Source organism: Sardina pilchardus, chromosome 6, assembly GCF_963854185.1.
Source record: "Sardina pilchardus chromosome 6, fSarPil1.1, whole genome shotgun sequence".
Taxonomy (NCBI): Eukaryota; Metazoa; Chordata; class Actinopteri; order Clupeiformes; family Clupeidae; genus Sardina; species Sardina pilchardus.
Genome location: NC_084999.1, coordinates 13785078 through 13811291, shown reverse-complemented (window position 1 = coordinate 13811291; position 26214 = coordinate 13785078). Strand labels below are relative to the sequence as shown.

General features: G+C 51.5%; 1 protein-coding gene across 2 annotated transcripts in view; it reads right to left on the bottom strand.

The window, feature by feature from the left end:
- Positions 1–26214, bottom strand: part of LOC134082664 (intermembrane lipid transfer protein VPS13B-like) — a 360061-nt gene that overhangs the window by 259325 nt on the left and 74522 nt on the right. For both annotated transcript variants that reach the window (XM_062538539.1, XM_062538538.1), the window contains exon 17: positions 14372–14562. In XM_062538539.1, coding sequence (XP_062394523.1) covers positions 14372–14562 — 191 coding nt within the window. The remainder of the gene's footprint in view (positions 1–14371; positions 14563–26214) is intronic.

Genomic DNA, 26214 nt, shown 5'->3' with positions numbered 1-26214 from the left:
GAGGGAGAAAGAAAGAGAAGGAGAGAGGAAGAAAGAGAGGGAGGCAAGAAGAGAGGCAGGGAGAGAGCTGGTCTTTCAAACAGATGAAATATGCAGTGGACTTCACAGGCTCCAAATCAGTCGCAGATCGGCCGACCGCGGCCCCCTGAAAAACTTGGTTAACAACGCGGCAGGGCCTTCATATTTATGCAGCGAGTCTAGCCCACCATATGCTCCCTCACACTCTTTCTTTCTCTCACTCTCTTTCTTCCTTTGCCCCCCCTCTCTCTCTGTCTCTCTCTCTCACTCTCTCTTTCTTCCTTTGCCCCCCCTCTCTGTCTCTCTCGCTCACTCTCTCTCTCTTCCTTTGCCCCATCATCTCTCTCTCTCTCTCTCTGTCCTTGAACATCTAAAGGGGGACCTGCTCATGTTGGAGCAGGGGGGGAGTTCAGATGGAAAGCAGCTTTATGAGATGACACAGCTGAATGAGAATGACATTAGGGCCGTGTGGATCTGGCGCGGCGGGTCGGTCAGCACAATGGCGTTGGAACGGACGGACGAACGGCGTGACGTGACGTGATGGCGGCGCGGCGCTGCTTCACACCTCGCGGGCCCGGACCTTTAACGCCCACGGCCAGAGCAACACCTGCTGTAGGGCGCAAGGCACGGGGTGGGGGGGGGGGGGGGGCAACGCTTTGAACAGCTGCAGACCCCACCGAAGGAATAAGAAAAACACCCCAAAAGAAGAAGACGGAAAACACATGAGTGGGTAAGAGAGGAGAGAAAGAGAGAGGGAGAGAAGGAGAGGGAAAGAGAGAGAGGGAGAGGGGGAGAGAAGAATGGGGGAGGAGGAGTAGGAAGCTGCTGCAGTCAGAGCTGAGGAGTGACAAGTGTGCTTGGCTGAGAGTGGCGGCTCTGTGGGTGTGTGAGTGTGTGAACGTGACTGTGTGGGTCTGCAAATGTGTGCATATGCGGATGTGTTATTGTGCAGGGTGGAGAGAGTGTGTGGCAGTTGCTCTGGAGTGAGTGACTTGGAATGTATGGGTGTGAGAAAAAAAGCCAGTGGAGTCGGAAAGTGTGTGTGTGTGTGTGTGTGTGTGTGCGTGTGGCTGGTCCGGGGCAGGTGCAAAGGTGCACAGGCACACAGCTGGAGGTCACCAGGGTCAGCCGCCCAATCAAACACCCTGAGGGGCAAAGCCTCAGCAGCTGGGGCTACCAGCCTGTGTGCACGCACACACACACACACACACACACACACTGAAAGAGTAAGTGTGTATTTGTGTGTGTCAAACTTTCTCACACAAAAACAATACAAAACTTGCATACACACACACACACACACACACACTGCCACCCCCTAGCAAGAACTCCTGAGAGGAGCAGTCACAGCAGCACAGCTCTGATGAGGCAAAGCCAGACCCTCACAGCTTCCGCTTCTCACATGCCTCCTCAGCTGGCTCATTTGAGAGAGACTGTGTGTGTGTGTGTGTGTGTGTGTGTGTGTGTGCTGTGTGCTGGAGTGTTTTATGGGACATCTGCGTACTTGAAAGCTGCATTTCGCTCATTCCAGCATAAGCCACTCTCCACAGCGTGGGTAAAGAGCATGGGAACCTCAGCCATTGTTTTATTCAAACACACAGCCCATGCTTTGATGCTCCAACTGCACAGCTCTGTAATACTACCTCAAGGGCAAGCGGCAAGCAACAGCCCTCACACACACACACACACACACACACATGTGCACACATAAACACAGATACACAGACACAAGCACACACACACACACACACACAGCTAAACATGCTACTGCCCACTTGATCAATTAACGGAAGACTTCAACTTCAACTATATGTGGCCACAGCCATGGATCACTGGCCTGCAAAGGCCCTGACCGTCTCATTCTAACGGCGGCTAGCAGATGGCAAGAGGAGAGGCCATGAGAAACGCACCCCACAGGACGAGCAGGGAAAGGTTTGGGAAAGAGAGCAACAGAGTGAGAGAGGAGGAGGGAGAAGGAGAGAGAGAGGGAGAGAGAGAAGGAGAGGGAGAGGGAGAGAGAGAGGGAGAGAGAGAAGGAGAGGGAGAGGGAGAGAGAAGGAGTGGGAGAGGGAGAGGGTCTTCGTGTGGTGTTGGAGCTGCTCTGAGGAGCCCTGCTTCCAGTGAGATTAATGGAAAGCACATTGATTGAATTGCACAGCTCCCTGGGTGGGATGTCACTGTGAGAATCCACAGGTGGAGAGCATGGTGTAGGGGGGGGGGGGACTTTCTGTGGGTGTATGATGGAGAGAGTGAGTGAAAGTGTGGGAGAAAAGAGAGCATGTGTTGTGCAAGTGTGTGTGTGTATATGTGCTTGTTTATGGGTTTTAGTATGTTTGTGTGTGTGTGTGTGTGTGTGTGTGTGTGTGTGTGTGTGTCCCTGTGTCTTTGTGTGTGTGAAGGTGTGTGTGTGCAGTAACATTCCCCAGAGCCAGTAGGATGATTATCTGGCCCTGCAGGTAGTGCTGCTGAACAGCTCCCATGCCCACACTCCCACTCAGGCCCCACCATGCCACCACATTCCCACTAGTCATGCTGAAGCAATCTCACCAGCAGCAGGCATCAGAGAGAGGGAGAGACAGAAGGAGAGAGAGGAGGAGGAAGAGAAGGAGAGAGAGAGAGAGAGGGAGAGGCAGACAGACAGAGTGAGTGAGTGAGTGAGTGAGTGAAAAAGAGATCGGGTGGAGAGAGAAAGAGAGAGAGTGTGTGAGAGGAGGCTGTGATGTTCCGCAGCCTTTGCCAAATTAAGGGGAGGAGATCAGAGTGGTGTGTGTGTGTGTTTGTGTGTGTGCATGTGTTTGTGCGTGTGTGTGTGTGTGTGTGTGTGTGTGTGTGTGTGTGTAAGGGTGGAGTAACAAAACTCTTCCCTGGGGTCCCATACGTCTCCCTCCCTCTCTCCCCTCGCATGGCTTCTGTGAGGCAGCGCCGTTGGTACTGACTAACGTGTCGGGGGCGCTTTGAAGCGGCCGGCCGGCGAATGCCACGACGCTTTGCCACCGCCAGCGCCCGGCTCGTTACCGACCGCAGCCTAATGCCGTGCACGCCACTCTCGTGACTCCAGGGCGCAGGAGGCACCCACAGGGCTCTCTCTCTCTCTGGGCCTCAACACATACACACACACACACACACACACACACACACACACACACACACACACACACACACATTTACGCTGAGACACCAAAGCCAAGGCTGACGTCAGCGCTCTAATGCTTATTAACGACGAGAGCCGCATTTAAAAGGGAGGCGGGCGGCGGGGGGTGCCTAGAGAGTGTCTACATGTGTGTTTCATCCTCTTTGTTCACGTTCTGAAGAGGCTCCCTGCGGGATGGCGTACACGCACGCAGACATACACACACACGCACGCACACACACACACACACACACACACACACACAAATAAACACAAATAAACACACACACACACACACACACACACACACACACACACAGTGAGATGAGGGCTTCTGAGGGGAGCGCTGACGTTTGTTACGGGATGCTGGCTTAGCAGAAATGCAGCGAGGGGGGTAGCATAAATAAAAACAGATTTATTATCACTTAATTGCTGTGGTATAGAGAGAAGACAAGATGGGGGTAGAGAGAGAGAGAGAGAGAGAGAGAGAGAGGGAGAGAGAGAGAGAGAGAGAGAGAAAGGGAGAGAGAGGGAGAGAGAGGGGGAGTAAGAGAGGATCTACTGCCACATGTTTCATTAACATCTCGTTACATGCTCCACCGCCTCTCAGCCCTCTCTTCTCACTCTCTTCTCACTTTCCTCTCTCTCTCTCCCCCCCTCTATCCCCCCATTCTCACTCTCTCTTTCCCCCACTCTCCCTCCATCCGTCTGTGTCTGCGTCGGCTGGCTTCATGTCTCTGCCACCCGCTCCCTGTGAGTGGAGTGGAGTGGAGTTGAGTTGAGCGGAGTTGCTGTGCTGTGCTGTGCTGTGCTGTGCTGTGGTGGGGTGTGAGGGGCTTTAGCCCCACTGGGGCGACTAGTGCAAGGCTCTGGGTTTAATTGGCTGGAAGAGAACAATGCTTTGATTTAAGGCTGCGCCGAGCCATCATGGACGAGTGCTCACACACAGGGCTTTAAGCAGGGCTCTTCACACCAGGAGCAAATAGTCTATGGAGACACACACACACACACACACACACAGCAGCCAACACCAGCAGACCTACAAAACACACACACACACACACACACACACACACACACACACACACACACACACACACACACACACACACACACACACACACACACAGAAAGTGGACAGTGCTAATACAGTATGAAACATGTGAAACTACTGTATATGCAAATCACCTCATAGCTGTAATTACATCATCCAGATTCTGTATGTGTGATCAGATTCACTGTCACCAACTATGCACTGAATAAATCAAAAAGAATATCAGTTGATATAATGTTGTGCACTTCTATGTTTGACACCAATAGAAAAGACCCTGATCAAAAGAAAATAAAAGAATGGTATCCGTTGCCTGAACACAAGAGGCACTAAAGCCGAGCTTAGGGTTATTACACCATCATCAAATGTTCTTGTAATAAGCAATACACACACTAAAATACCAACAACATCCATAAGGGAGAACCTGTTGATTCTGAATCACCACTGTACTGTAAGAGCAGCCAAGGAGACGGAGTAGTCACTAAATCACTGAGTGGAGCAGGATCAGATGGAGGTGATGAGGGCTTCCCTTGATTTAGCAGTGCCCTCAGGGAGCACAACTAAAACCATATTAGGCAGGGATGTGTTGCCACTGTGGGGGGTGCCGCATGTCATAGGCGGTGTACTAGCAGTGAGCACACACAAACATGCACGTGCACACACACACACACACACACACACACACACACACACACACACACACACACACACACACACACACACACACACACAAGCATGTGTACACACACACACACACACACACACACACACACACACACACACACACACACACACACACACACACAAGCATGTGCGCACATACACTGATGGATGACAGCCACCCAAGTTCCCTGGTGGCTTGAGGGTCTGATGTCATAGCACACATGGAAGGCGGGTGTGTGAGTGAAAAGGGTGTGTGTGTGTGTGTGTGTGGACGTGCTTGTGATGAAAGGGATGCATCTCCTCCCTCAGTCCCACTGACACATAGCTCCCAGTCCCCATAAGACATCAGCTCATTCACATGCACTTCAGATGCAGCAGAGGCTTCCGTCTAGTCCGTCCCCCCCCCCCATGTGAGAGTGAGAGAGAGAGACCAACACACACACACACACGCCCATCTCTTCTCTTTTATTCCTCCCTCTCCATCCCTTTCTTCTGAAATCCACTCCACCATCCCTCCCTCCATCTCTCTCCATCCCTCTCTCCTCCTAACTGGCGCTGCCTGGGTCCCAGTCTGGATTGACTTAAAGCGTCATCATCACGGCTATGGCTTGGAGAGGAGAGGAGCGAGCGACTGCGGCAGGCTGCAGCTTTCAGAGAGAAACCGGCCCGCTCTCGGATTCCCTCTAGATTTATTTACCAACTGCTTAACCCTGACAAGACTTCTTTTGTGCCTCAAGAAAGATGGTATTCAGACGAGGGGCTTTCTCTTCTCCTCTCCCTCTCTCTCTCTCCCTCTCTCTCTCTCTCTCTCTCTCTCTCTCTCTCTCTCTCTGTCTCCTCTCCTCTCCTCTCCTTCTCTCCTTCTCTCCTCTCTCAGTGCACACCCCTGATGTCAATCTGGGAGGCAGACAGGCAGGCATTCCTGGGAAACCAGCGCGATACCTCTTCAAAGGCGCATGGAGTCTGGAGCACCAGGCCAGGGAGCATTGTGAAACACACATTGCCACTTCTCATCACCCCCCCAGCCCCCAGCCTCCACCCTCCACCCTCCACACACACACACACACACACACACGGACACACACACACACGAAATCACACACACGCACCCCAGTGCTCTGACAGTTCTGAGGACCGCAGACCACGGTGTAGCTGGGAAACCTTCTGCACACCACTGTGCTTGTGTAGAACAATGATGGCGGGAGTGTTGGAAACAATGGCAGTGATAGAGGGATGCTCCCACAAGAGGATGACGCAAGCCTGAGAGCTACAGGGATGATGGCAGAGCGCAGTATGTGGATCTGGTGTCAGAGCCAACGCAATAAAGGCCTGTAGTCACTCATCAGGGACTAGAAAGAGTGAGGGACAGAGAGAGAGAGAAAGATAGATAAATAGATAGAGAGATAGATAGACAGATATAGAAAGAAAGAAAGAAAGAAAGAAAGAAAGAAAGAAGTTAAGTAGTAAGTAAGAACGGCCTCAGCAGGATGACGCAAGGACTGCCAATCCAAGTCCTTCAGTAACTGAGCTGCAGGAAACTCCACATGTGTGTCTGTCTGTCTGTCCCTCCATTTCTCTCCATCATCCTCTCTCTCTCTCTCTCTCTCTCTCTCTCTCTCTCTCTCTCTCTCTCTCTCTCTCTCTCTCCCTCCCTTACCCCCTCTCTATCCCTCTCTCCCCCCTCTCATGCCCCAGCAGCAGAGCGGGGTTATTAGCAGCACTTCTGGCGCTGCGGCGACACCAGGGGATTAGCGTCAGCGCTGGCGGGCCGCGGGCGTCGAGATCAGAGGGGCGAGCGTGGGGCTCACCCCCCCGCCCCCTTTTCATCTCTTCAAGCCGCGCACGGGCGCGGAAGAACCGCGCTCGACAGGCCGCGCCACGGCCCGCCCGTCTGTTACCAAACACGGCCCGGAGAGAGGGCCAACACCGGGGGAATAAACCCCAGCCGGGGAAGTCACGCGGGCGCGACCTTGAGAAGCCGATCTAAGAGCGATTAGGATTTCTTTTCTCTCCGTGTCTGTGCCTTGTCTGCTTCCTGCTGAGTTTCTGCTGTTTTTCAGGGCTCTTTTCTTGACAAGTAAAAGGGATTTTAGCATATTAAAAAAGAGACCACTCTGATAACAATAAACATAACAGGGAATCCCGGTGTAATAGGAAACTTGCTTTTTACCTCACTTCAAAGAGTAGGAAGCCACATGTTCCTTTTGTGTACAAACACTATACTCCCATTACTTCCATAAAAAAAGACCTTATAAAACCACAAATCTCTAGAACCACAGAAAAAAAGGAGAAATAAGCAGAGCGGTGGATTAAGTGCTTGACATCACAGGAGATGAAACATGAAGGGAGAGAGAGAAATCAAATGGCAGTGAGTAGAGCAGACCAGAGAGGATGGAAAGCCAGAGAGGGTGGAGGGAGATGGAGGGAGATGGAGGTAGAGCTAAAGTAGTTACAGGCAGTGCTAGCGGTGGTGTTGTGGAGGGAGATGGAGGTAGAGATAGATACAGGCAGTGATAGAGGTGGAGTTGTAGAGCTAGTTACTATCTACAGTGTCAGAGGTGGAGGTGTAGAACACAGGTAAGCAAGGGTCGGTCTACAGGCATCAAATTGGAGCCAGAGGATAACTGTGTGGGAGGTTGGAGATGCAGGATTGGTCCAGAATCCAATTAGGTGGTTTACCCTAAAAGGTGAGTGCAATAAGTGGGTGTGTTGGTGATGCTGCCAGTGGCTGCCTGATGTGGTAGTTAAGACCTTAGAGGCAACACTCTCTCTGGCCCAGCCCAGCCCAGCCCAGCCCAGCCCAGCCCAGCCCAGCCCAGCCCAGCCCAGCGGTCCCCCGCCCCCAGCTCAGTGCTCAGCTCTGGCGGTCCTCCAACAGACTTCCATCTGGGCGCTGGGCCACTGGCCGTCACATAGCCGTCACACTGCAGCTATGTCACAGCTCGTATATCAAACGCTGCCCGCCTGCCTGCCTGCACCAGGCAACCACCACCAGCAGAGAACCTTAATCCCCCTCCTCTCTTCTCTCCTCTCCATTCCCCTCTTCTCTCCTCTCCATTCCCCTTTTCCTCCTCTCTTCTCTCCTCTCCATTCCCCTCTTCCTCCTCTCTTCTCTCCATTCCCCTTTTCCTCCTCTCTTCTTCCCCTCTTCTCTCCTCTCCATTCCCCTGTTCTTCCTCTCTTCTCTCCTCTCCATTCCCCTGTTCTTCCTCTCTTCTCTCCTCTCCATTCCCCTCTTCTTCATCTCTTCTCTCCTCGCCATTCCCCTCTTCTTCGTCTCTTCTTCCTCTCTTCTCTCCTCTCCATTCCTCTCTTCCTCATTCTCTCCACTCCTCTCTTTTCCTCTTCAGTCCTCTCTTCTTCCTCCTCCTCTCCCTTCTCTTCAGTCCTCTCTCCCTCTCCTCTCCATCTGCCTTCCTCTGTTCTCTCTCCTGTCCTCACCTCTGCACACCTACTGTACATCCTTCCATCCTTCAAACCTGCCTCTCTGGATTTCCGCACAACCAACCACTCTCCCTTGATGTGGCAGACGGCTTTTTTTATCTCCCGCCATTTGATCGGTAGAGCAAACGGAGGAGGTCTCCGACTCTCTCTCTCTTTCTCTCAAACTTGAGCTCAGCCCGTCATCTGGCTATTGCAATGGAGCGATTCATTTATGCCACTCCATTGTTTTTGATTAAAACTGCCATTCTTTTCGAGGACCGGCCCGGGCGACACAGCTTTCAGATATTAAAGCGTGGCTTTCACTCCTAATCTGCCGTTTCACCAGAACTCCAACGGAAGCAAATTACAGTTTTGGGGAGGGGAGCGGGGATGGATGAGGGGGGGGGGGGGGGGGGGGGGCCAATCAATGTGGAATTTCCATGTTGGCCGCGTTTGAAAGGAGCGGACGGACGCACCATACATCTTTTATAATGAGATGTCTGTGAGGTTCTGCTCTCCGGCGTGGATCTCTTTTTGCGTCGTCTCAGCGTTTTATGGGCCCTGTCACGGTCCGGGCGGTCCTTTCAGACGAGGATGGCCCAATCTCCTGATCAAGGACGAGGCGAGGCGACTCCCCCGTCATGCTGGCTTCCTGTTGCCTGCCTCGTAAAAAGTCACGAGCGGGAGAGGAGGAGAGAGGCCTGCCTGTGTCCTCCAGCGAACCGCCAGCTCTGCTCCACTTCACGCCATCTGCCATCCGGAAGGGCCCTTTCTCAGCGGGGCTCGTTACTGTCAGGTTATAAATATGCCGTCGGAAATTAAATTATTCTGACAAACCTCGACCGGTCTCTCGAGAATTAATTTGATATGAAAAAAATAAAAAATCTCATCTTCTCATCTATGGTCTGTGAGCGACCACAATGCCGTACACCATATGCGAGAGCGGTAACAGTTTCCCAAAAGAACTTTCTCTTGAGACATGAAAACAAAACAAAGTTTTTGTTCAAGGAAAGCACAAAGTACTCAATGCAAGATTATTCCCTCTGCAACTTCAAAAAATATTAATAACAACTTTAATGATGTTATTATGTAATTATAATGAAAAAGTACTCAAAAAACCACAAGGAAATATGCTCTGAACAGTAGAACTTAAGGCCTGCTGAAGGCACTGAAAGAAGGCAAAAGAACCAGAGTACTTAGTGAGGAGGCTTGACCAACAGGGAAAGGCAATCTTGGCACTGTCACACACGCAACGCTCACACACTAACAGTCCACTCCACGGGAGCCAGTCTGCCTGCATGCCCGCCTGCCCGCCTGCCCGTCTGCCATCCCATGCCAGGGAAGGGGGGGTGCGGGTTGGGGGTGCGGGTTGGGGGGGTTGTTCTCAGGGGTCTATGTTCTAAGGCCCCCAGTGGCGGCCACCCCTCTGCAGATGGACAGAAGGAGAACCAGACCCACTGACACAATGAAAGATGAAGGGAGAGGAAAATGAACAAAAGGAAAGAGGAACAGAACAGTACTCGGGAGGGAAATTACCAAAAGAACAGAAAAACATGGGATGGGACTTGGATGGGAGAGAGAGAGCGTCAAATCAAAGACAATTTGGAAAAGATTGGGAGAGGGGGGGTCCAAAAATCAGATTAGAGCAAACAAGCCAAGTCCATAACAAGACAATAAAAAAGGCACTTTGATGCGCTGGTGTTTACTGCCAATGTCATACACAACCCAATTAACAAAATCCTTTTGTTCCATCATGCAAAACAAGGATTAGCTATCGCATAAAAATAACATAACCCTGCATGTTACTCCATACAATGCACGCATGTGCAGCTCATAGAGAGCTGGTGCTGCAATAAACCAGAGTTTGGAGAACGGGCATGACTGCTAATTGTCTGATTGGGAGAAGGGAGATGGGCAGATCCTTCTCCCGATGTGTTCCGTCCTTGGGCCAGTCTCTAAATCAAAACAGCACCTCTAATCACACACACACACACACAAGCACGTATGTAAAGACGCGATTAAATTAGGGGATACAAGTAAACATTCGCATTCGGTCCAAATGTTTCTTTCATATCGAAACTATTTTAACACGTTTGGCCTACGGGCTGCTGGGGTCTGACTGAGCCGCTCATAAACCCTTTGATCCACTCCTCAAATAAAAGCACATGGGATTTCTAGAATATAAAAACATTTAGCAGCCCATCTATATGCTAACTGCTCCCCTCTTTATCCCCCCCTCTCTCTCCGCTCACTGACACAGAATTTCCCCATCCAGGAAAAAAAGAATGGAATAAGCAGATTCCGAGCCAGCCAGCGGAGCGGACACTGACTTAAGTGTGTTATCAGCCGTGCCATGTTATGAAACACCTTCTTCTATTGAGTGCCAGACTTTGTAGCCAAGAGAGGGATATTAACCAAAAAAAAAAAAAAAAGTTTCAAAGTTGAGCACTTTCAGCTTCCTCCGCATGTGTAAGTGTTCATCCAGGGAGGTCTTGGAGATCCAAAGCAACCCACTTCAGCTGGTGACACCACGAGGCCATTACACACTTCTACTGAGCGAGCGCACACACACTTCAAAGGGAGCCATCGCCGACACCAAACTAGGATGTTCAGACTCAAAGGTGTGTGTGTGTGTGTGTGTGTGTGTGTGTGTGTGTGTGTGTGTGTGTGTGGTTTGCATGCGTGTGAGTGTATGTGAATATGTACAGTATCAGAATGTGTGTGTGTGTGTGTGTGTGTGTGTGTGTGTGTGTGTGTGTGTGTGTGTGTTGGCTGAGGGGGAGGATAAAGAGGGCCTACCCCGAGGTGGCCTACCGCAAGCCCGTTTACTGTTCAGGAGCCTGAATGTGGCTGCATGTTAACAGGCTTAAAATAGTCCCCAGCATTTCAACTCTGGGCGGCTTTTCCAGCCTGTAAAACACTGAGCGAGTGGAGGGCTTTTGGCTGGCTGGCCACGCCGCCGGCAGCCACGACTCTCTCTTCCTTTCTCTCTTTTCTCTCTCCCTCTCTCTCTCTTTTTCTCTCTCTGGCTCTGTGTCTGTCTATCCCTTGCTCTCCCTGCTTGGCCACCTGCCTAAAGCGCTGAGAGGAGGAGAGGAGAGGAGAGAGAAGCAGGAGAGAGGAGGAGAGAGAAAAGAGGAGAGAAGAGGAGAGGAGAGGACGAGCAGTAGCAGAGGAGTAGCAGGGTCTGGGCCCCAACGTGACGTTAGGCTGTGGACACGACCGCACCCGCCACACTGACCAAAACTATTCGGCCTGCACTAGCGAGCCTGCTCCAGACCACAGCCTCCCCTCCTACAGGCAGGCCAGAGGCCAGGCCTAGGACCAGGGCCCAGGGTCCTCAGCACTGCCCAACCCTGGGCCCCAGCACTGGGCAGCAGGTGGACACAGGGAACAATAGCACTTCACACTTTCGTCCTTCTGTGTGTGCCAGGCTGCTTCACATACACTGGAAGAACAAGGTCACAGTTGAACTCTTAGTGTTTGGATTAACTCCCTGGTTAACACACTGGTTCAACACCGAGGATGAACTCCCTGGATAAACTCTGGTCTCTTTCTTTTGTTGTTCTTTCGCTCACTTACTGGGTTCCTTCTCCCTTTCTTTCTACCCCATGTGGGCCTCCCTTGTTATCCCTGTCTGGACCGGCCAGCGTTGGCCTTCCAAGCGGTCACTATGTCTCATGCATGGTCCAGGGCTGAGGAGGTCCAGAGTAAGCACCGAGGAGAGGGGGAGAGAAGGAGAGGGAGACGGACAGAGGAAGAGAGGAGGACAGAGAGGCATGGAGAGAGAGAGAGAGAGAGAGAGCAAGAGAGAGAGGGAAGCAGTGTGAGAGGGGAATAAGTGAGTTCACTCGGCGGGAGTCGGCCCTTAATAATCTGGCGCGGGCAGAGCGGTGCGCGGGTGAGAGGTAGCCGCTGGCCCGGGGCCGTGTGTTGACGGCGTACCCAACAAACATGATCCTAATGAGTTGGAAAAACCCGCCAGGCCCCCCTGGAGGGCAGTCCGCCGGCTACCGTCATGAGAAACGCTACTGTTTTATTGAACGCAGCCTCACAGCCCAGCCCTGCCCAGTCCCCCCCCCCTCTCTCTCCCTCTCCCTCTTTCCCCCCATCCTTCTCTCTCTCTCTTTTCCCCCCCTCTCTCTGGGTCTGTTTTATGGGGCCGGATTTATTAGCGGAGCATTAGGGCCTGGTGGAGGACATGGCGCGTGTAATGGCAGGGGAGTTCATTTGAGCGCGGCCGCAGGTCCTCCACCTCACGCTGGGCACTCTGGGGCTGTCTGAGGACTCGGGGCCCTGCGCACACCACCGCACCGAACCATACTACACCACCACCACACCACACCATACTACACCGCCCCTGAGATCATCTGCTAGCCATTTGCTGACGCTGCCACCAGGCTGGCAAAGGAGAAGAAGGGGCGGCAGAGAGGGGGAGAGAGAGAGAGAGAGAGAGAGAGAGAGAGAGAGAGAGAAAGAGAGAGAGAGAGAGAGTGAGGACAGAAGAAACAGAGGTAGAAAAGAGGATGAAGATGTGGAGGGGAGGAGGAAAAAATGTAAAGAGAGACGGAGAGCAAGAGAGAAAGCATGAGAATGACGGAAAGAGAGAAGGCGCATACAAAAAAGAGAGAGAGAGAGAGAGAGCAAGCGAGACTGCGAAAGAGAGAATGTGCGTGCGTGCGTGCATGTGTGTGTGCGTGCGTGCGTGCGTGCGTGCGTGCGTGCGTGCGTGAGCAGTCCGGTGAGAGCGGGGCGAGCGAGCGAGCGAGCGAGCTAGACCTAAGCAGCACTGTAAAATCTGACAGGCTCCATTTGGTGGTGATTTATGGCGCCGTGATGGACGAGGCTGGAGGCAAAGCAAACACAGGTGTGTGGAGTGTGTGGAGCTGCGCGGGGAGCGGCCGTGGAGAATGTGTCCCCGCGCGAGGGCAAAAATAACCCCGGGCCTTTAACAAGCCCAGGAACTACAGTACGGGCGCCACAGACGGGCACCTGCAACGCACCTCCGCGTGCCCACATTCCACATCACGGGCACCAACACTCGTGTCCTTTGTGCGCCTTTCCTCTTCTCCATGCAACATGAACACTTTCCTGTGCGCTCTCTCTACCTCTCTCTCTCTACCTCCATTTCTCCATCTCTCTCTCTCTCTCTCTCTCTCTCTCTCTCTCTCTCTCTCTCTCTCTCTCTCTCTCTCTCTCTCTCTCTCTCTCTCTCTCTCTCTCTCTCTCAATTCAATTCAATATAGCTTTATTGGCATGAAGGTTTCAGAAACATTATTGCCAAAGCTCAATGTACACATAAGAGGAAAATAAGGACATTTACATATAATGTTTGGAATAAACATGGCAAATATGAATGCATCCAAAATGAACAAACAAACGTGTGTGTGTGTGTGTGTGTGTGTGTGTGTGTGTCTCTCTCTCTCTCTCTCTCTCTCTCTCTCTCTCCCGTTTCTCTCTTTTTCTCAATCAAGTCCAGTATGACTAGTTAGCCCCTTCACGTATTTTTTTCCACAACGGAATCCCTAAGGTGGAATGACAGTGAATGGAAGTCACACAGTGAATGAGGAATGATAGAAAAAGTGTATGAGAACGACAGAACACAGAGAGAGGGTTATAGAGGAGAGGGAAAAACAGAAAGGGCTAAAGGAGGAGAAGAGAGGAGAGAGGGAGGAGGGAAAAGTACATTTCTGTACTTCATCTTGCATGGTAAAGCTGTGCTACATATACTGTACTGCTGTATAGGCTAAGGACACAATGTATCGTAACCGGCACGTTGACGTCACGTTGACGTGACGTTAACGTTTCATGGAACTGAACTAAACTGAGATAGTTCAGTTCATAGATATTGGAGAGAGAGAATGTTTGTATGTATGTGTATACAAGTACAGTATGCATATGTGTACAGTGTATGTATTATTATGTTTCTGTGTTATTGTTACACAATGATATACATTTGTATGACTGCTTTGGCAATATGAATATCTAATAAAACATTTTTTAATTTAAATTTGAGAGAGAGAGAGAGAGAGAGAGAGAGAGAGAGAGAGAGAGAGACGTTGGTGAGGTCTACGGTTAAGCCTCACCTGGCGGTGGCGTCTTGTAGACGTCGTTGAGCAGGCCGTCGCTGACCCCCTGGGAGGCCCCGCTGCCCAGGCTGTGCGTCCAGCTCTGACTGATGGCCTGCAGCAGCAGCATCTGGGCCCGGCTGCCCTGCAGCGAGAAGTGGGGCAGCTCGAAAATGCACTCGGTGATGGACACAGAAGACCTCTTAGTCCTGCAGGGAACAAGTGGGCAGAGAGAGAGGGGGAGGGATGGAGAGTGGACGAGAGTGGACGAGAGGAAGAGAGAGAGAGGGGGAGAGAGGGAGGGAGAGATGGGGAAAGATGGAAGGAGAGAGAGAAACAGGGGGTGGGAAAGGAAAACAGGGGGGAAAAATTAATTACATTGTGTGATAAATGTGCACTTCGCCGTGTTTGCCTGAGCTTGGAATTCTACCTGAGAAACATTTGCTTATTTTCACGAGGACCGATTACATCTTCGCGAGCCCCACTCTGTCCGAAATTAATTACCACCAATCCATTCATCATCCGCACGGCCAGAAAACGTTCCCATCTCCGCGAGAGCGCAGCTGAGGAGCTGAGAAGCTGGAAAAACACACGCACACACACACACACACACACACACACACACACACACACACACACACACACACACACACACACACACACACACACACACACGCGCACACACACGTACATCAAACCCCTGCGAGCGAGCCAACAGTTGCATATGTGTCGGCCAGTTGGACGCGCTCTTTTTTTTCCCGCCGTCAATCGGTGGGACGGACGGGACGGGCGCTCGCTCCGCCGGAGCTGTTATCGTGATTTATGCGCGCCGAGGCCCATCCCAGATACCCGATCCGCCCAAACGACACCGAGCCCATTTAACGTCTCATCCCGCGCTGAGGCCGCTTGTTCCACTCGCACGGCCACGAGCCGCCGGCCCAGAGCGGGGAACACCGAGGCGGGGGGGGGGGCGGGGTGAGGAGGGGGGGTATAAGGGGGTGAGAGCGGAGCGGAGCTGGCGATCATCAGGGGGGTGAGGTAACTGCACTCCGCTGAATCACTGTCAGCCCGCGTCCCAGAGGAGGGCAGTCTCATTTATCTTTCACCTCCCAGCAAAACACACACGGAGAGAGAGAGAGAGAGAGAGAGAGAGGTGGCGAAGGAGAGAGGTAAAGGCAAATACATACACCCATACATACACACACACACACACACACACACACACACACACACACACACACAGCATACACCATCTTTCAATCACAGCCAGGGTCTGAATGCATTCCTCTCTCTTTCTCTTTTCCCCCTCTCCTTCATCCTCCATCCCACTTTCTCCTTCCTCTTTCCCTCCATGTCTGTCTCTCTCCTTTTCCCCCTCTCTTTCTTCCACGTCCACTCAACTTCTCCTCTCTCTCTCTCTCTCTCTCTCTCTCTCTCTCCTTTCCCCCCTCTCTTTCTTCCACGTCCACTCAACTTCTCCTCTTTTCTCTCTCTCTCTCTCTCTCTCTCTAAGCTGGCCAGGCCCTGACGCCTGGAGGCCCTCAGTGACAGTGAGGGCTCCATCATGCCAAGCTGCTGGGGGAAACCACCTCCTCCTCCTCCTCCTCCTCCTCCTCCTCCTCCTCCTCCTCCTCCTCCTCCTCCTCCTCCTCCTCCTCCTCCTCCTCCTCCTCCTCCTCCTCCTCCTCCTCCGCAGGCTGAAGACGAGTGGAGCAGCCAGCGGGCTGATGGAGCGTTCCTCCAGGGCTAAGGGGTCTCCCTGCTGGACCGCTCATCAGCCGTCTCAGACACACACACACACACACACACACACACACACTGCAGCTGTGTCTCACACCAGAAAGCACCAGACAGAGCTTCAGCCTGGCGCAACAGGCTTGAAAACACACACACACACACATACACACAAAAAACAAAAACAAATACAAAGAGGCAAGCAACCACAAGCACTTATACAACACACGCACGCTCGCACACACATGCGCGCACGCACACACACACAGAGAAACCCATAAAGAGAGAGAAGTAAATAACAGCTAAATATGCCCATATACATACCGTAGGTCAGCATGTTTCCAAACACTGTTTAAAACAAGCAAGTTAAACAGGCATGTTGTACAGCTGTACCTCCTGACAGTGCATTTAAGAGTGTTTGTTTGACCACCAATTGCTATAGAGTCATCAACCGCAAGATGAGCAGAGGAGAGGAGAGGAGAGGAGAGGAGAGGAGAGATCTCATCCAGGAAAACAAAAACTGTCCTTCCTGATGGGGCCGTAAGTATCTGTCACATTCACTTTAATGAGGCATTCAGTATTGGCCCTCCCATACACACACATACACACACACACACACACACACACACACACACACACACTGGTGTTCCAGTCTGGCTGAGAGGAATGCCTCCTGCACTTGTGCGGGCTCTGCAAGCATTTAGCATGGCGTTGGCTTCCCGCTATCTGCTCTTTGTTGTGCTCCTGGGTGGTTTGCTGGGTGACATGGGCTGTCTGACAGCTCAGCAGTCTACACACACACACACACACACTCCCCTTCTCTCTCTCTCTCTCTCTCTCTCTTACACATACACACACACACACACACTTGCTCTCTCTCTACACACATACAGTACATACACACACACACTGAGATACAGATACCAACACCAACAGACATTCTCACACACACACACACACACACACACACACACACACACACACACACACACACACACACACACACACACACACACACACACACACACACACACACACACACACACACACACACACACACACACACACACACACACACACACACACACACACACACACACAGTCATGCCACTGATGGTGTTCCCAGACAAACATGGCTGTGTGACTGGGTGGCGTGGCCTGTGCCGTAAAAGATGACTTGGCTGCCTGGAAATAAGGGGATGGTGGGCCTCCCCTGATGGGCCTATGAGGTTGCCATGGGAAACACCAGGGGAGGCCCAGGTGGTGCTGGAGCCATCCCATAATAACCCGCATGCTTCATCATGCCAAAGGGTCCAGCTCAGGACTGGAGGAGGCATGAGTCAGGGCCTCTACCGTGGAAACAGACTGGACAGGGCTACTAGCTGAGTCCAGGGCCACTTGTGAAGGGTTCTTCTGCGGGATTATTAGCAAAGCACTGCAGTTCATCTCTCAAAGTCTGGCCATCACAGATATGTTATCCAGATAAGTGCAATGTGTGTCCTCCACCCAGAGAAACGCACAAGGACATGGCTTTCATCTTTGTCCTGATAGCGTAGTGTTAGAAGCTGCTCATATGTACTATGTGTGTGATAACTCATGTACTTCATGTTAGTAGACTAACCCTAATTACTGTACACTTATTTTTCCTATGACAGCACGGAATTACATTTGAGTAACTTTACATTCATAAATGAATCATCGTGTACGGTACCTTGTGACAGAGAAAACCTACCTAATGTCATGGCACACAAATCTGACCAGCTTCTGTTCATCGCTTTTCCCGCTATTAAGAGTCTGCGGGAACCGAATTTATGATGGCTTACACCTGACACCTCACAGTAAACCAAAGAGCGGCTAAAGTCTCCTTGTGTTTCCATGTTGTGGGATTTCAGTCTGTCTCCTGAGTGCAGTCTCCCAGCAGAGCAGGAGACGTGAAAATCACATGGAAAACATCTAGCGGCGTGCCTATAACATAAATACAGACTAAACGCCACCACTCTTAGGGAGAAGACCACAGCTGTAAGATCAGCCTGATGAATTGAGGACACTTAAGAACCAAACGGCATATTAAATCACACAAATGTGTGCGAGGATTTGGCGCGGTCTGGAGGCCTGTTCCACTGGATGGCGCATTCCGTCCTAGTCCCTCTCTCTCTCCCTCTCTCTCCCTCTCTCTCTTTCTCTCCCATTCTCTCTCTCTCTCTCTGTGTCTGTCTGTTTCTCCCCTGTTTCTAACCCAGTGTTGTGGCTCCTTCTTTACGAGTGCATTCTTAACAAGAGCACTTAGTGCTGCGGTCACAAACAAACATGACACACTGTTCCCTACTATTGCCTTTTTTTCAGCTCGAGTTGTACACGCGCAGGTTTGTACATAGCAGCACAGCCTGAGAAAGCGTACTAACATACTATATTATTCTACTAATGCAGAACAAAAACAATAAAAATGTTTACATTTTCTTTTTTTCCATTTAATGACCGTGTTTTCACTCTCCACAGTTGGGACGTCAGTGGTGAGGATCGGTTTTCGCCCGCATTTGGCCCCCTTTCGTCACATTCGGGATCGTTTCTCTGCGACCTCTGACCTGCAATTACTTTCTCCTTCACGCCTCTCGTCTCTCCTCTGTCGTCTGGCCCTAAATGGCTCTCCGTACGCAGCACGCGTCCGTCACTGACCCTCGCCGGAGCCGAGGCGGGCCTGCAACCCTAACCCCCGAGAACAAAAGACGCATACGAACGAGCGAGCGAGAGAGCGAGAGAGAGAGAGAAAGAGAGAGAGAGTGGGTGAGAGGGGGAATCACGGTGGGACTCGACGACAAAGGCGTGCCACATGCGCTGCAAATGTGCGTCTGAGGCCACTTCAGCGGGGACTGGCAACGGATGAAAGTTTCACCCTGGATTCCATTCCACTATTTTATATATATATATATATATGTGTGTGTGAGTGTGTGTGTGCACGTGTGTGTGTGTGTGTGTGTGTGTGTGTGTGTGTGTGTTTTTAATGCTCAGGAGAAACAGTGCCGTCCATGTGAGCCCCGTCTACAAACTTTAATTAAGCACCTGTGTTTGTTATGGGCCGAGCAGTGCACCACAAACGACAACAACAAATGGCTCGAGATGAAGAGAAGGCCTCTCATTACGTGTGCTTAAGGAGAGCGTGAAATAGTCACTAGTGTACGAGTGTTTGTTGCCGTTTCGCATGTTTGTCTGATTTTTCTGTTTTTCTCCGATTCTGACATTCCTCTTTCAAGACCCATAAGTCCTTTTCAAAAAACAACTTCCCTCATCTGGTGGCGTGCATTTCCACAGCGCCAGGCCGGTCAGCACCGGTTTGATCCAGGCCCGGGACCTTCTCCTCTCCGTTCAGGTCCCACAGCGTGTGGGCAGAGTGGCAGGGATCTCAAATGGACTCGCCCGGCACAGAGGCAGAGGCCAGGGGGGTAGAGGAGGAGGAGGGAGCGGTGGGGAGTAGGCACCTGGCACCCTGCCCACTCTGCTCCGTGCGGCTGACTGCTACAGTAGCTCCACCTGCCTGTTAAAAGCCAACCCAACCCCACCGCACGGCACGGCACGGCACACGGGCGTATTTTTACATTTTCACTCTTTTATTTTGTGCGCGACACACTTCCCAGGCCATCCCTGCGGTTCGGTGGGGACACAAGGCCCTTTTTTTGGTCTTTGTTTTTATCTGGTTACAGATTAAAACAAACTCGTGTGGGACAGAAACCCAGTCATTTCTCCACAGTCAACAAACCGGGCTAAAATAAACTTTCACAAATCTGCTGGGGTTTTTTACTCACTGATTTTTTTTTTACTCTAGAAACAACCTGTACCTTCAGCATAATTAAAAGTGAAGTCATTACTGTATCCGAATGCTGCGCACTCCGAACATCTGGGAGCGATGCGGGAACTACCACACGAGGAGGAAAAGTGGGTAGACAGAAAAGGGACGATGAAAAAGACAGAGAGAAAGAGAGAGAGAAAAAGGACGGAAAGAGAGAGAAAGACTGGAGAGAAGACACAGACAGACAGGAAAGGAGAGAGAGAGAGAGAGAACGAGTGACCAGAGGAGAGGGAAAGATAGAGAGAGAAAGAGAGAGAGAGAGGACATTGTACAGTCCACAGGCTATATGTGACTCTCTTGAGGAAAATAATTCCTAGCGTAAGCAGCTGAGCGAGGGCCTCATTAAAAGGGCTTGTTTGGCGCGCCTCCAGTGCAAACGCTGCTCCGGGAGAGCTGGCAGGTTGCTCCTTTGTACTTCTGTGGACTAAAATAAATCTGTCTTAATTAAAGAGGCACGTCCCCGTGCGTTCGGCGTGAGAGGGCTGGAAAACTGGCACAGGCATCTGGGAGGACTTCTTTTTTTACCATCTAATTATTATATTGATCAATTTCCAGAATACAGGTTGATATGCTGCTATGTTACTGGTGCTAATGTATAGCTTGGTGTGGGCGTACATAGTAGGTGGTCAATATCCTGAATTCATTCTCATATTTGGTCTGGTGTGTGTGTGTGTGTGTGTGTGTGTGTGTGTGTGTGTGTGTGTGTGTGTGTGTGTGTGTGTGTGTGTGTGTGTGTGTGTCTCCTGGGCTCTGTTGGTCCAGTTCTCCACCGGGCTGGAGAGAACAGCCCCCCATTCTTCTGAACTCAACACCTTGTGCCTATGGCCAGCCGGGAGGCCATCAGAGCGAGCAGCTGGACCTAATGGTTTACATAGAGTCCCAGCATGCTGACCTGGAACCCACCGGCACTTTCCGAGCCATTCATTTGTGTTATTACTCACATCCTGCACAAGGCCCAATCTGCTCCCTCACTTTTTCCAAAATAATGCACAAAGCCGTCGGCTATATGTCTGAGAGAGAGAGAGAGAGAGAGAGAGAGAGAGAGAGAGAGAGAGAGAGCGGTTGGGATGGAGGGAGCGTGGGGAGGGAGAGGGGGGGGTTAGCAGGGAGACCATTCAAACCGTCGCTGGCTCAAAGCAGACACGCTGCGAGCTTTGCAGGTGTTCCGAGTACAGTCGGCTTCCTCAACTGTCTGGAATCCGCACAGAGGCCGGGCCAACGCACACGTGTTACCTGATTACACAGCGCTCCTCGGAGGGCTAAACCATTTAAGACGTGTCGAAAAGTAGCTTGCATCTGCGCGTGTGGGTTTTAAAAACAAAGCCAAAACACGCAAAAAGGTAGACAAAGGCATGTCCAGGAATGCCTGATTGCAAACAGAGAGAGCGTTCTCCGAGATCACACACACACCAACACACGCACTGCTCGCTCAGTCATTTATCAGCTGCTCTGACACTTTCCCTCTACTTGATTTCTCCTTATCTGAACAAATTTACAAAGTGCACTCAAACGCCAGGCCAATCCATTATGCCTGGCAGCCATCCATGACATGACAATAGCTATCTCCAATCTTGATAGATTGATTAGTAATTGGAGAGCCACTATAAATCACTCCCCTACTTCCTTCAGCGTACGCCATTACAAACCAATTGAAGGATTTCTAGGCTGCAAAAAGGCAGCTGTGTTTAGTTTAAACACAAAGACCTCATTTAATATTACATTTAAAAAAAATGTTGATACATGCACAAAAATTGTGAGAGAGAGCGCTGGCTTAAAATGTGGGACATTAATCTGTAATCCATAAATAGATGTGGGTAGTTTGTGGCCTTTTGGAGTTTTCCGTTTCCTCCATGCGAGGTCGCCGACCTCTGTCTAATGACCTCGGAGACTTCCCTCCCATTTCTACACGGGCTCTTCAAAGGGCCCCAGCGCAGCACAATGGCTCCCAGAGCGGCCGGGCCCGTATCAAAACATGTCGCGCGGCCACATCAGCGCTTCCTGAGCGCAACAATGAGACTCTGTGAGACGGGCCATCTTGCGGGGAGTTGGACGGCGTTCTACAAACATCATCATTTCTCAGCCTCCGCGCGGAGACCGCACCGGACACGGGTCAGAGGCGGGCAGGGCAGTCCGCGGAGCGGCGGCGCTTACAACTCCACCATCTAACCAACAACATGGACTACGCAGGGCATGAGAGTGCAGGAAGTGCTACATACAGTACAGTACACACTGCTGCAAGTTACATGCCGTCTTCTATTCATGTGTTTTACAATCTGTTTTACAGTACAATCAATTTATGTGTTAAATGCCGTCTTGGCCTAACACTTTAGTACCGATTTCATATGTAGGTAGTCTATACACATACTATTCATTTATACAAACATCTTATTATATGACCACCTATGAAATAGTGAGTAAAATGTTTCATCTTGTCCATCCATATATGTAGATCAAAGAAAAAGGGCCTGTAGGGTGGGTAACGGGATCAAAAATGCCAAAGACGAAGGGGCACAGCTGGCCAGTCCAGCAGCGTTATGTCAACAGGGCACCGGCTCTGTCCAGGCATCAGATCCACCCTCACATTCCTCTGCACCTCAGCAGCGCCGTCTCCCCGATGGCTTTCAACACTGGCCTCATACATCTTCCCCCGGCCCGCCTGTCAGAAGAAAGGCCAGCAGACGCCGGCCGGAGCCTGGCCAGAGGAGGGGTGTGAAGGCCTGGGCGGTGTGAACAGCAGTGAGGGGGGGCGCCTGGAGGTGTGAGATGCGTGCCTGTCTCCGTCATCAGGACCCGGCGAGTTCAAAGGCGCGGGCAGCCTGCGTGCCCATCTGCATCTGGGGCGGCCGGGGCCTCGGGAGACATCTTCATTACATAGGGCTCCGTCCGCAGAGGGATGTTTTCATCCCACACGCCAGACAACACACACGACCGGCCTCACATCACAGCATCTAAGGTGTCTGTGTCTGTGTCTGTGTGTGTGTGAGTGTGTGTGTGTGTGTGTGTGTGTGTGTGTGTGTGTGTGTGTGTGTGATTGAGTGTGTGAGTGTGTGAGTGTGTGAGTGTGTGTGTGTGTGTGTCCATGTACATATGTATGTCTCTGTGAGTGTGATTGAGTGTGTGAGTGTGTGAGTGTGTGTGTGTGTGTGTGTGTGTCCATGTACATATGTATGTCTCTGTGAGTGTGATTGAGTGTGTGAGTGTGTGAGTGTGTGTATGTGTGTTTATGTCTGCGAGTGTGTGTGTCCATGTACATATGCATGTCTCTGTGAGCGTGTGTGTGTGTGTGTATGTGAGGGAAGTTAAACGGCCTGCTTCAGTAACAGCCAGGCTCACCGCAGCCATCTTGCCCACCAAGACTCCAAAACTTCAAGTCCAGAAGCCTCCCTGCTGTGTCGGGGATTTTCTCTTGTTTTATTAAATGCTCCCAAATACATCTAATGATTCATAACACCTATAAAAATCACCCAAACCAACACCAGATGTAGCTGTACAACCTCACGGCAAACTCGGCCAATAAATATAAGTGACAAATGAGGCTATGTTTTTTTCCTAAGGCATATGTAATCCTGCAAGCCCTCCAAGGTAGCCATGGTAATCAGGCCTTGCAGGACCCCCCACCCCACCGCATCCCCCCTTTTTGAATTTCATACAGAACTGCAGCCCTTTTTGTCAGAGTGCAGGAAGCAACACTCATTTCCAATCAAACGGCCACCCAATGACGACACGAGCTGCTGAGACGGGGAGATGACTGACAGCCGACACCCCGCCCCCGTCTCACACTCTCTGCCTTCCCATTGGACGAGCGAGGAGCGGTAAACGCGGCGGCGGGCGAGCGGGCAGGTAACCCGGGTCCGGCGGAGAGACCCGAGCGCAGTCGGACGACGGGGCCGAGCGGTGTAATGAGGCAGCCCTCCTCAGCTGGCCGCCTTTCAAACCCCGCCGCAGGACGCTAAATAAATCTCCCTCCTAACTAGCAGTCTAGACACCACCCACACCACCACCCCCCCCCACCCTCTAGAGATGCCTTCTGCGCTGCGCTAACCAGTCTATTCTTAGAGCCAAGTGACCCTTTCACCCGCCGGACGAGAGCCTGCTATACTCCAAACTTCATACGCTGTTTATTTTCAGATAATTCCACCAGGTCGTGACGTTAAAACAAACAGTATATTAATCTCGAAAAATGTATGAACAGATGTAATGTTCTGTGGAGGGGCGCAGGTTTGACGTTTAATTCAGTGTTTAAGGTCCGGCGTGGTTAAGTACCTGCAGACTTGTGTCTGGGTGAAAAGGTGCAATTTATGCAGTGTGCTTGGGGAGTCATTCCAAAGGCACACAGTGCTTTTTTTGAGTGTGTGTGCGTGTGTGTGTGTGTGTGTGTGTGTGTGTGTGTGTGTGTGTGTGTGCGTGTGTGTGTGTGTGCGTGTGTGTGTGTGCGTACACTCGGTCCCTGTAAGGGTATGAAAAGCACCTGCACGCTCGCATTCGTCAGCGCCCCAGTCATGCCAAAGAGAAAAGAGCTGGTGTGCAACGCTCTTAAAAAACGACAGAATAAAAGAGAAAGATTCAAAAAAAAGAAAAGAAAAAAGCCTCATGCCACATCAAGGCTGAGTTACAGCCTGTGACGAGACCCGACGTTCCCCAGTTGGTGGGATAGGAAAGGGGGAGAGGAGGAGAGGGGGTGAGTGGGGTGTGTGTGTGTGTGTGTGTGTGGGGTGGGGGGGTGTCTGGCCTCCAGCTTCATCAGGTGGTCCCTCCTGGGAGACGTTAGCGGGGAACAGTGAACGATGCAGGTGGCACTGCTGTGCCCCCCAAACACACACACACACACATGGGGTGTCCACCACACACACACACACACACACACGCACACACACACACACAGAAACGCACCTCTCCAGCCCCCTCCTATTCTGGTCTCCCTTGTTTTTTACGGGCACCCATTTTCTCTGGGATAAAAGGTTTAACAGCCAGGCCAATTGGGAGTCGCGGCGGGATCCCTGTGAAGTGCGCAGCCTCATGAGCTGCCTTTCATTACGCCTAAGTAGAGCCTGATGCAACTCAGCTGCACTCTAATTCACTAAGAGTGAAAGTTCATTTAATGGGACCCCAGCTTTTTTTTTTTTTTTTTTGCCCTGTGTTTGTGTGTGTGTGTGTGTGTATGTGTGTGTGTGTGTGTGAGAAAGAGAGAGACCATGTGTGAGTTTGAGACAGAGTTAGAGAGAGAGGGAGAGTGACAGAGAGATTGTGTGTGTGTGTGTGTGAGTGTGTGCATTTATGTGTGTGTGTGCGCGCATGTGTGTTAGTGTGCACACACCATGTGTGTGTGTGTGTGCTTGCATACCCACTGGTAGAAGTTAATCACAGGTCTGAGCCTGGGTTACCTTATGAGGCGATGGCCTCCCTCTGTAAAAAGCCTGTGCTGCTCGGCACGGCCAATGAAACCAAATCTGCCTGTGCACACTCACGCCTCACCTAGACCCCCTCCCCTCCCCTCCACCCCCTCCCTCCTCCCCTCTCCGCCCCGCACCACCACCAGGCCCAGGTCACCCGCCAGTCACTCGCCCCTTTTAACGCCACTTTCCACTGGGTGGATGACCGTCCCTAATCCTCGCTCTGCTGGGTGGACGGTGGGTGGACGGTGGGTGCAGGGCCGGGGCTTACTGGTTAACCGTGGCACAGGCGTACCTACGGTGACATATTAGCCACAGGGCCGGGGGGGGAGCGCTTCAAGCTGTGTTTCACGGTTGTCATGGATACGGAGCTGCTTCATGGGTAAAGCAGCTCGGTGTATAACCTTGAGAAGCGCTGGATGTGGGGAAGGAGAAGGAATCACTATGACGTGTGTGTGTGTGTGTGTGTGTGTGTGTGTGTGTGTGTGTGTGTGTGTGTGCTTTCATGTGGCTGGGAGAGAAGCCCCCGTAGAGCAGAGGGAACACGAGCCTGGCGCTCCGTGCCAAGTGGTCCTGGGAGGGGAGGCACAGTCTCAGTGGGCACACACTGGCCATTAAACTCCTCCTGATCACCTGGCACACTACTACACCCCCTCTCTCTTACACACACACACACACACACACACACACACACACACACACACACACACACACACACACACACACACACACACACACTCACTCATAGTCATACTCAATCACACACAAACACACACACACACACACACACACACACACACACACACACACACACACACACACACAGTCATACTCAATCACACACATACACATACTGTGTACACACACACACACACACACGTACTGTAATCACAAAC